Here is a 12,052-nt window from a genome sequence, read left to right as displayed (position 1 = left end):
CAGGAATGGGAAATAAGAGAATAAATATATCCAGATCTATCATAAAACAGTGTCTACAATCATCCTGTCAAAAGCTTAATTAAAGAAAAAGCAAGCTTGCAAAGAAAGCAACGTAACCATTTTTTCTTCCTTAGACTGGTTATGTATGTACTCGTCACAGAATATATAGCATTTGCTGAACCTCTCTGGGAATGCATTCTTAATCCAAACCCTTAAAATACAGAATTACAAAACCTAATAAAAATATTGTGGCACACACACATTCTAGATCATTAAGAGCAGCACTGGCGAGATGAGCCATCTTTACTAATACATTATTTTGTTTCAAATATTGTCCAGGTAGAAAGTTCACAATGATACTTTAAGTAATCAGAAATAGTTCAGTTGTCTGTGGATTTGTGTCTCCAGGTAAATTTTTTTTTTTTTTTTTTAAAGTTCCTTGCATTCTTGAATCTGGGCTATAGAACAAGGTATCAAAACAACAGCCAAAACCAAAAGGTAAAGATCATTCAATGGTACTTTACTTTCTACAGAGAACCCCTAACATTTGTCATCTTACCTGAGTGGCTCAAATACCAAACAGAGATGTTGTTTGTGGTAGAAATGCCTGAACAACCGTAGACAATGAAACTTGTCATCAGGATCTGCATCATTGAGCTTCTTCAAAAATTCCAGTTCTTTTAGGCCAGTTTTTTGCCTATAAACAAAGAAATATCATTAGAAAACAAAATCAGTGAAATTCTAATACTTTTTAAAAATCTAAACATTCACTTGCACGGTTATAATTATCAGGAAATACGAAGTGTCTTGTCATTACTTAATGCACCATGGCTTCAAAAAAAAAAAAAAAAAATCACAACAGTGGTTTCTTGTCAGTGTCTACACACTGAGTAAGTTTATTTAATTCTTCGGTCTTCACTGCGTTTTTGTAACCCACTTATCCCTTCCTCCTCCCTCCCCTTTGCATATAAAGCTAAAATTAGATTTTCTCCTGTAATGGAACACTTCAGTTTCAAACAACACTCACTTGAGAAGTTTACTTTAAAAAAAAAAAGAAGTACTTAACCACATACACTATTACAAAAAACAAAAAAACAAAAAAACCCACCAAAACCCAAAAAACTTTTCTAGATACCTATTCATATAGCTCAAAATAACCCAGTTATACACACAGCAAGACAAATTTTAAAACTTCCAAGGTAAAATAGATGGAAGAGATTTTCATTTAAGGTGTCTTTAATGGAAGAGGACATAATACGTGACTGTAGAAATACTGCAGCAGATACTGAAAATGAGCATTATAGACAAGTTTGCACATACCGTAGTTTACTATATCATACTTGTTAATGTTCACTCATTCTGAAAGACCGTGACTTTTTTTACTTCAATAGGGAGAGTCTCATCCCTTTTTATATATCTTAGGTACATGCAAACACATAGGGAGCACACAAAAATAATTAATTAATGCACGGAGGTCTTTTTGTAAGTTGCAGATGACCAATTAGGATCCAACCCATTGCATGCCAAGTCAATTTGGTCCATCAAACCAAAATTTTTTACAGTCCAGGACTCCCATCTCGAAAGTTTTTAGGGCTGGGCAGGACTCATAATTAACTGCAACCTTGCTTCTTGATACCAGTGTTCCCTGCAGTTTTGCAAATGAGAAAGTGCCTGATGAAAATGCAAGTACCCTTCTCCTGTGATAGCTGTAAAGAAGTGTGGATACATAGTCCTCAAGCGCTTCCCATTATCTGGCTCATATTAGCAGAAAAGGCAGGAATCACAGCTGTAATCTGTTACTTCACTTGAAACAAAGGGAGATTCAAATCACATCATGAAAAACTTCCAACTGTTCCATATGCTTTACTATTATTAAACAAAAGCAATACTTACATAAGTTCATTGTTCCTGATGATTTTAACCGCTACTTCTTGGTTTGCTCTTGCCATGTCCCTGGCTCGCACTACGTTACTGAAGACTCCCTGACCAGTGTAACCATAGACATTGTAACGTTTATCTAGAACTTCACCTATATTAACACCTGAAGGATAAAATCAAGCAATTTAAAGAGTTATGAGTGACATACGTAATGAAACTTTTTATGAAAAATAAACCATTCTGTGTAACTCAGAGAAACAGGATAAAGGGTATAAACGCTTACTTTCCCAGTGTACAACATTTTGTATCACCTAGCTTTGTGGAAATCATGGGGAACAAACTGTGATTCTGTAAGTCTGGAGTCTTTTCATAACTGAGGTTAATACCTGCACGCTCGTTTCATCCATTACTTTACACACACAGCGAAGGCACTGTGGTACATTCATGTTAGAATAACGCTTCAGTACTTCTTTATGTGAGGATCTTTTCCTTTTAGCACCCTCATTCTAGTTGTCCTTGCAAATCAACAAACACAACTTACGGTAATAGCCTTCTGCATCAGTCCAGTTATCCCTGAGATTGGGGTTCTCTTTGAAGTCTTTTCCAAACCCAGCAGCCCTTAGACGAGCACTCTGAAAGAAAAAGTAACAGCTTTGCTTGTGTGCTTTATGTTTTTCCTTAATGTTTCCTTACCAAAAGCCCCTTTTTCCTACCAAAACACTGTTCCTCTCCACAGTACGAACATGCTTATCTTGTAGGAGAAACTACTGAATGCAAAATGCTATTTACATACCAGTACCTAAAGACTAGTGCAAGGGAAGAGGATGGGAACAACCAACAGAACTATTAATAAACATAAATGGGCAAAAATTCAATTAATACCCACAAGTCATGTTAGAATGCACATTTTGGACCACCTGAATAAGACTTTTTACTTACAGTATGTTTGTAGTAAAAAAGTTTAGCAATTTGTGGGGAAAATGTAACTGTTTAAAAGCCTTGAATTTCTGTTCAATGCCACTTCACAGATTTCATACTATTATACTTACGATCATAAATTACTACAATTGCTGTTGACATCTCTTAACAGATTTGGCAATATATTATCACAAATTCAAATCTATGAGTAGTAAAGAATATCTGCAATTGAACAACAGTTTCTGGAAGGGGGGAACTGCTCACTTACAAGCCATTGAAATCCCTATGTGTAACTTTCAAATTTTTAAAGTCCCCCCATCCCCCCCCCAAGTATTTATCTTTTTCCAGGTCAAAGGGGTTCTGATTTATTTTATTATTATTACCAGTGTTACTAGAGTGACACCATGGCAACCTCTTGTCACCAATGCTTCTGTCAGAACTAAGAGATTATGTCCGCCATAAACCAAAATTAACTGAAGAATTTCTAAGTTCAGAAGAAAGTTGTTGTCTTGACTTATTCCTCAGTGTTGTGCATCAGCAACAACGAGGCAGATTTACAGAGAACAGCAAATAAAGTCTCAGAACTAGTCACTGGACTGCCGAGATTTGCAGGCCACTTCAGCCCATTTAGAGAAAAGCTGCTGGGATAGTACAAAAGTAAAAACAGGAAATGCACCTCTTCTTCAAAAAAAAACCCCAAACCCCACCAAAAACCCTTCCCCCCCAAACAAACCACATTAGTCCAACACAGCATCATTAGCAAAATATCTTACACAGACACTTTTAACTAACATGAACCCCTGAAAAAAGCACACATTTAGAACAGTGCAACATAGTAACACTAACATAAAGCGTAACTTACAAACTGTGTGCCATTATAGGCCCTAATCAAACAACAGGTGAATTCCCTAATTTCACCAAAAAATTAATTGAGAACTAGTCTGCCTTGGCTGATCAAAAGATTCAGAACATACTATCCACTTGGTGTACACATACTTTTACAAATCAAAGTTCCCACAAACCTCAAATGACAGTAACTCTCTAGCAAAAATCAAGCAAAAAAAAGCATGTATTTCATCTCCAAGAATTACCTACATCAAAGTATGCAGCGAACATATCATCTGATTCTGTGAACATATCAGGAGCTAGAAGTTTCTTCTGAGCTGAACCTTAAAATGAAATTTAGATTACTCAACAGGAAAAAGATTACAAACTAATAAATCTGTTACCAATATAATTTGTGACTTGGTATCTTTACAACATAATCTAAGATCAGTATGTTAGCAAATGGGTAGCTCTATCAACGTTTCTAGCAAATTTTACATTCTAGAAATACAAAACTCAGATTGGATAAGTTCTTCAAAGCACTCACGAATTTACACCTCCTTGAAAAATTAAGCATAAGAGCTGTCAAATAATTCACACAGCAGAAAGCAAAAAATACATACTTACATGATCCCTACAGACAATGACTATATATATATATGTATAAAAAAACCAGAAAATGACTGTGTGTATATATAACAAAAATACAGACATGTTTTCAATATACAAGTTCAGGCCTTTCTGCTAATCACAAGGTGTTTTACTAAAAAAATAAACAAGTTGTAAAGCCCATAAATTGTTTCTTTGGAAAATGTTTTCTTCAACCCTGTCAAAAAGGGCCTCATGTGTAGCTTTTAGTCAAAGACAATGTTACTATTGTTTAAGAGAAACATTTTTAATGTGGGCAAAATTATCCCTTTCTCACCTTTTAATCATCTTTAAAGTCCCCAAGACATTTTACTTGGTTGATAAGATAAAAGCAAAGAAATATAAATTAAGTACATGTTAGTGAAAGCAAGTAAACTTCAAACTGTTTCATAACACACATTAAGGTAGCACACCTTCATGACCGCGGTAAATCACAGACACTCCCTTTAGGGTATTAAGCAATGCAGAAAAATAAACAGTTAACCTCAAATGCTTCAGGTCTCATGATGAATACAGCCAACCACTTTTATACAAAATAACGAGACTGAAATCTTCTGACAGCATCAAAAACTCTCATCCATCACACTGACACTGTTATTGCAAGGTATAGACCTCTCACCTGACACTATGGGGAGATGGGTGACACCATTGTTTCAAGATATAGACCCTTCCAGCAGCTTCCTCAAATTTTCTTTTTAGTTCCAGTTACTCGCATTTGCACTGGACTACAATGAGTTATTAACTAGTTCCTTAGCAACTTACGATCCTGCCTCTATACAAGGTCAGGATATAAATAAAAAATGGCTCTTACAAAGTGAGATGATCCACTGCTTCCATCTGTTGTTATAGCCACCTCCAACCCAGAATCTTACTAATATAGGAAAATTCCCAGATTTGAGTGTAACTGATCTGTGTTTAAAAACAAGCCTTTTTCCTATCTTAAAAATGTCTACGTCGTTAACAGTTATATTTTCATGTACTTTAGTGGACAAAATTAGAAAGCAGTACATGCCTCTGACAAAAAAGGAAAAAGATATTGTCTGTTACACATGAGAAGACTTAAGTCTAAACTTCTGGTATGCAAATAAAGGGAAAGTGTGTACACACTATTTGCATACCAGAAGTTTAGACTTCGTCATCTTAGGTAGTTCTTTCCACCTGCGCTGCAGGAGAACTACCTGAAAACACAGCGCTCAAGGGAACACCAGGACAAACTACAGAGCAGTACACCAGTCCCAGAGAGATGCAGCTTTATTACTTGAAAGAGGAGCATCCACCAGAACACCACGTATTTAGCCCGCAAGGATACACCTCGCGCATGGCATGACATACAAGCTAACTGTCCAGCCATTTCCTGAGGGGTTGGGCAGGTTTCACAGCCCTTGTTAAACAGCATGCTGTGGCAATTAAACTGTAAAGAGAAACTGAAGTAGTTACAACTAGCTCAAGTACGTCCAGACAGCAACTCGTCACACCTTTGACTACTTGGAAGATGTACAGTAATCCACTTCCAAGAGACCAAAAAAACCCCCCAAACCAATCCCCCAACACCCCCACAGATTTTCAATATTACAGCACTGGGAGATGCTCCATGTTCCCTTAAGGAAAAAAACAGTGCACTAAAGATTATGTACATCCAACTTGATTTTAAATTTGGATATTGATGTACTGTAAATAGGTACTCTGCATTGTAGTCTACATTTGTTTAATACTTTCTGTAATATTTAAGAGTTGCTTAAAGGTATACAGAATGTACAGTTACGTAAAGCTAACTTTTTTCCTCTCTAATCAAAGGGGGTGCTAAGTCCTTCCTTTACGGCTAGAACAGTAATAAATGATGCTCCTGTATCTGTAACATAAGCACTGCTGTCTGTCAGTAATGAACTTTGCAACTTTGTTTTCCAAAGTACATTTTATTTTGATCTGTCCAGTATATTGCACTAATTCTTTTAGTTATTTTCATTATTTGAAATCTACCAAGTGTGTCAGAAGAGATGAATTAGTCTATTTAAATGTTGAACTGATAGCAGAAACTTATTTGTGCAGATTTTAAATTTGCAGTAATCTGGATTTAGCAAGGAAAATGACAGTTCACCAGTGTTTAGTTTTATATTGAGGTGCTCAGGTTTGAATAAAGTGGTTTAAAAAAAAAAACAACAAGGCCAGGTTGGACGGGGCTCTGAGCAACCTGATCTAGTTAGCGGTGTCCCTGCTCCTGCAGGGGGGTTGGAATAGATGACCTCTAGGGGTCCCTTCCAACCCAAAACATTCTATGATTCTATGATTCCTTTTGCCGCAGCAGGCCCAAGGCAGGTTTTATATCAAGATATATTTCATTCCAGTATTGTTGTACAATAGACGATGAGCAGGGAGGAAGAGAAGGAAACAGCCATTTCTTCAGCAAGAAGTTAGGCCACCAAAATGGGCTTACTAGCAATGACTCTCAAAAGCCTTAACTATTCTGAATTACTACAGACCCACCTATATTTTTCTAACACAGGGGCTTTGACCAAAAAAAGGGACAAAAGGAACATGGTTTCCAACCCACCCTAAAATAAAGACTAGGACTGTATTACGCTTCTAAAACAATATGCATAAGCAAAAAGAAAAATTTGGAAGTTAAAAAGGGTGATTCCTAACTATAAAGACAGACATCATTATTTACTCTTCCAAATTTATAGCATGAATTGTGTTACGATTTATTAGAAATACAGAGAGCATGTTCCATTCCTTACATCCTCCTTAATGAACAAGCTTTATTTTAATGTTTTAAGTACTGTAATATTTGCAGAAACATTCTCAAATTGTGTCCAAAAAGTCAATCTACTTCCAAGTCTGGAAGTATGTCAGGAAACCAAGAAATATGTCTCTTTTGAAACGCTCTGCTTAAGAGCTGAGCTTTCATAAACTGCACTATACAGTGAGATTTCAGATTCTTACCATTGTTCTGTTCAACAGTCATGAGGTTGTGCTTGGCTTTTACTGATGCCTCAAATGTGTCCACATTTTCCCGTTCGTACTCCTTAACATCAGCAGCTACTCTTTCTAGGATGTCATCTGGCGAATTTGAGCGACTACGCGTACTACTTTGAGGACTGCTTGGTTCAGATGGTACAGATATATTACTGTCTTCTGTCTGGCCTTTGTATTTCTAAAAAGAAATTTAATTATAATTATTAATCTCACCATCACAGTTAATCACAAACATTTTTATACTCAATTCTCCAACGGTTTGTGCGCTAAACTTTAAACTTGGCTTTCACAATCACCTACGTCTCTAATGGCAACAGATTATTTGCAGAATAGGATACAGCTTTTGAAAACTCATTTTACTACAGAGCACCACAGCCCAGACCATAAAAAGACGACTGGAAAATTCATGTGTGTCCTCTGGGATTTTACTTGTCTGTAAAAAGGGATTTTTATTGAAGATTAACTGTTTTGTTGTGTGTGACAAAATGTCAGTACCGATAGATTTATTACGAAACCATTCAGGCACACAAGTAGTGAAATAAAGTCTTTAAGGAAAAAAATTAATGATCTTGTATCTCACATCCTAGAATCTTTTCCATTTTTATTAGTGTTATGGTACAGAAAAATAGGTTTTAGATTCAGGTTTTTTTATTTTAATTGGAAATCCTCTTTATTCATTCATTCTTGTTGAAAAATTTTAGATGCATTAAAAAAGTTCAAGACAATACCTTTACAGTTTTTTTAACTCAAGCAGTATGAAATTATACAAATGTCACTTCCTCTCCCAAAAGTTAAAAATCAAACTGAATAAACACTGATACCACTCAATTATCAAGGTCAAACTATTCAGTAATACAAGCAGAGGTTTCCCATTTAGGGAAGGAAGCTCTGGAATTTGCTTCCTGCATGGACCAACAACAGGTGTTACCTGTGGTACAACAAAGGTGTAACCTACCTTTAAAAATAATTTACTTCACGTGGTTTTGTTCACTCACAGTTCTGAAGGATTTTACAATGGGCTTTGCATAACAGTCAAATGACGAACAATATTTTTAGTGTTGCTTAAAATAAGCAGCACATAATTGGTGATTTTTTATAACTAAATATTAAGTAAATACACTACAGCGTTTTGCTTACTATGCTCTAACTGTGTGCCAAACCCCAACTTTAAAATAAGATACCTGACTTGTGCTGTAGAATTACATGCCCTTTGGCCACAGCTCCCTTTCAGGAGTCCCAATCACATATTACCTGTCACTACTGTTACCTTCTTGCCAGGAATAAGTAGTCAATGGCAACCCACATGCGTAACTGAATACATTATCTACTTTCATGAAGAGGGAATCCATGACAGTGGCTCTATGAAGTTTTGGAAACAGACAAGGACAACTTCTACTTAAAACAAACTGACCAGTTAGGTTAATTGATATGTAACTTAATGCTGTAATGACACTATGATATCAATGATACAGCTATGAAGAAAACCTGCAGATTAAAGTCACTGAAGAATGTTTTTAACATGTCATAGGACTGTCGGAGAACTGTAGCACAAAAAACAACTCACAGAAGAGTTGCTTCAGTCTTAAAAGCTATGCTGTTGCAACAGAAGTGTAAAGTTTAACTGAGACTAACATTTACAATAAATTAATTGAAAAAAGATAGTAAAAGTAATTACTACTGCAACATAGTAATAGGCTAAGAGCCTTCCTTCATCACATTTTACACAAAAAGCATAAAATCAGCTCCTGTAACGCACATAATACAACCGTGTACCTGAACAATTGCCTGTTTTACACAAAAAGCATAAAATCAGCTCCTGTAACCCACATGATAATACAACCGTGTACCTGAACAATTGCCTGCCGCTGTAATCTTCTTTGTCTTATCTCTGCTTCCTCATCCTCCTCTTCTAAATCAAAGTCTTCAAGACTATAAAAATATAATTACTTTTTATAAAACATCATAAACATAAGATTATCTACTGAATTTTACCAAATGCACACCATAGAAAGGGTAGAAAACACACTTTATATTAAACACTAGCTGTTCAACCGGCAAAGGTGCATTAAATCCCAGCGTGTATATTTACATCTCCTTACAGAGAAAATTCATCTTTGGTATCTCACTGGGACTTTGAGTATTTAATTTTTAACTGCGAACAATTAACAGTAACTGCTTTTAAAGAGAAAAAACAACAAAAAAAGCCGTGTTCGTTTTCATTCTTGCATCATTCTTCTTTGATAATTTGATTAAGAATGCATACTCTTGTGCAATTGGATTAAGCAGGTATTTAGCAAATAAAAAAACAATTTGCAGACAGCAATTAATCCTTTCAGCTGTTACGGTTCTTCCTCAAGCAATAAGCTTGAGGAAACAGACCAAATTTTTTTTCACAAGACACTGATCACGTTGACTTCAGAAACAGCACAACGCATCATCCCCTCAGGTCTGCCCGCTAGCCAACAGGTCTTGGTATTTCTTGCATACTCCAAAGTTTTGCAGATCATCCCAACAGTAATTTGACAAGATCACAAGGACTAAAACAGATTAAGGTTTTAGGTGACAATCCAAAAAGCTACACCATAAAGGTAAATGTCAGTTCATTCTCCCTATCAGTGGATCTGTATTTTTAGATAATCAGCGCAAGTTAGAAATTCTTACTTTTCATCTGATGAAGACTCCTGTTCAACTTTCATGCCCTCAGAAAGACTACCTTTAAATTTGTCTTCTTTAACTTTGCTTCTGCTCCTACGCCTATGGCCACCACGTGACCTGGACCTCCTTCGAAGGCGAGATCTACTTCTTCGGCCTCTATCCCTGGTAACAATGAGAGGGGGTTGGGGTTTGGGGGGGTTTAGTTTGGTTTGGTGTTTTGAAGAAAAGGAGGAAAACCTATTCATAAAACATAAAGGTATATAGCGACTCCAAGTAATAAAACAAATGAATTCATGGAGGACAAAATGAATGCAATTGTGCTAGCATACATAGATGATACATTTTTTGTCGGCATTTTTTTACACATAAGATAGCAATCTTCATTCTTTTAGTAATATTTTACAAAATACATTAAAAAATGCAGTTCACCCTTACCTCCTCCGAGGAGACCTACTCCGCCTTCTTGGAGATCGGCTACGTCGAAGGGGTGAACGAGACCTCCTTCTAATGGGGGATCGAGACCTTCTTCTGGATGGGGACCATCTACTGGGTGGGCTAACATCTTTTGATCTTTCACGTCTAGACAAAATATCATCTCTGGTCCGTGTTCTTAAAATAGAGGAAGAGAATGGCAGTAAAATCAGGAACAAGCCGAAAACAAAAATCACCATTCCCCTCTAAAAGCTCACTTGAAAATCTTGCAGGTGAGGGACCACCAGATGGGCTTCTGAGGGAGGGATGGACAAGTATGCTGCAGAGCTGGCTGCCCCTCCTGCGTGTGCCTCCCCATCTTGGGAAATATCTGCCCATACAGAGGTCTAGTTCAGGACAACTCCGGAAACGGAGCTTGTTAATTACTACCACAAAGCTAAGAGAGGTTTTAAAACAAAGCTTGTGTTTAAGTCTTACATAAAGATGAAATCAGGCCACTATTTATCAGAAACTGTATTTAAACAATAGATAAAACCCAAACACTAATTCTTGAGAATTTGCTTAGCAACTCTACAACACAGTATTGAAATTTAGGACCACACTACTCCACAGCAATGACTGTAATGTCTATTTCAATTTGGGCACTAGAAACAGACAGCTTCAACATTTCACACGTTCTAATACAGCAGCTGAAAACTAAATTTCTTAACTAATATGTAAATTAACCCTTCTCAAGCTAAAAAATAATTCAAATTTGACACTATATACTATTCAAAATTTGGTCTTTCTTGTCAGATTCACAATTATTCAGGAAAAAAAATCCTTGATGGGACAACTACATTAAAAAGCTTAATTGTATTCCACAACAGTAAGACCTTAATCAAAAATTGGGAAGGATACAAGTTAAAAATATTTAACAACTATTCTAACGAGGCTTCCACACCATTGTTCAAAGAAAATGTTGCCTCTCTCTTTCTTATTCCCCTCCTTTTTTTGGAGGAGGAGGGAGGGTGTGAGGTGAGGAGGGAATTATTTCAGGTGTTATCACTCATCAATTAACAAAATCTCTTGCATCTGAAAGATTAATCCCACCCATCCTGTAGTGGATTTTTCTTTGGTTTGAGACTGTTTTATCAGCTTTGGTTACCTTAGCTATGTATAATGACCAGGCATACAGAACTGCAAAATAGTAAGGAAATAGAAGGAAAATGTATGCAGAGCATGCGGAAGTAGTGGCAGTTTCTACAAGAAATTGCTGTAGACTCAAATGCTGGTGCAGGCTGATCCCTTTAAACTGCCCTCTGCCCGCCCGCTCCCCCCCTCCCCCCATTTAATTTATGTTATGTTCTCATGAACAATATTACAAAAAAGTCACAGGATGAACTGACAGTTCCAGGTTTCCTGGCTTACAAAGTGGTTGTAGTGCCAAAACCCAATCAAAATATCTGTTAAAAAAAATAAATCAGTTCAGGGATCACAGGCATGAGATAAAAAGTAGAAGCTGATTAAGAATTCATAGTAACACCACATAATGAGTAACTTCAGTCGAAGACTTGAGAAGTATCTTACATGATTAGAACACTAGAAACAAACATGAAAAATAAAATTACTATTCATTAAAGCTCCTGAAATTCTCTGGCAACCTGAGTAATTACAGGTAGTTAGAACTCCAGCATAGTTGGAGTTAGTTCAGGATGTCCCACAAAGAAAGATTATTCCTGCT

General features: G+C 36.5%; 1 protein-coding gene across 3 annotated transcripts in view; it reads right to left on the bottom strand.

Annotated features, from left to right (window-relative positions):
- The window catches only part of PRPF4B (pre-mRNA processing factor 4B), a 22,576-nt gene that overhangs the window by 5,563 nt on the left and 4,961 nt on the right, over positions 1–12,052 (bottom strand). For all 3 annotated transcript variants that reach the window (XR_004842227.1, XR_004842228.1, XM_035895891.1), the window contains 8 exons: positions 10,333–10,506; positions 9,904–10,059; positions 9,090–9,171; positions 7,210–7,420; positions 3,892–3,965; positions 2,420–2,510; positions 1,894–2,041; positions 560–697 (listed from right to left, as the gene is read on the bottom strand). Coding sequence is in view for 1 of the 3 variants with exons in the window: in XM_035895891.1 (XP_035751784.1) it covers positions 560–697; positions 1,894–2,041; positions 2,420–2,510; positions 3,892–3,965; positions 7,210–7,420; positions 9,090–9,171; positions 9,904–10,059; positions 10,333–10,506 (1,074 nt within the window). In the remaining 2 variants the exon portion in view is untranslated. The remainder of the gene's footprint in view (positions 1–559; positions 698–1,893; positions 2,042–2,419; positions 2,511–3,891; positions 3,966–7,209; positions 7,421–9,089; positions 9,172–9,903; positions 10,060–10,332; positions 10,507–12,052) is intronic.

This window comes from Egretta garzetta, unplaced genomic scaffold (genome assembly GCF_000687185.1).
Source record: "Egretta garzetta isolate BGI_Z169 unplaced genomic scaffold, ASM68718v1 scaffold246, whole genome shotgun sequence".
NCBI classification, from domain to species: Eukaryota; Metazoa; Chordata; class Aves; order Pelecaniformes; family Ardeidae; genus Egretta; species Egretta garzetta.
This window is presented reverse-complemented; position numbering and strand designations above follow the sequence as displayed.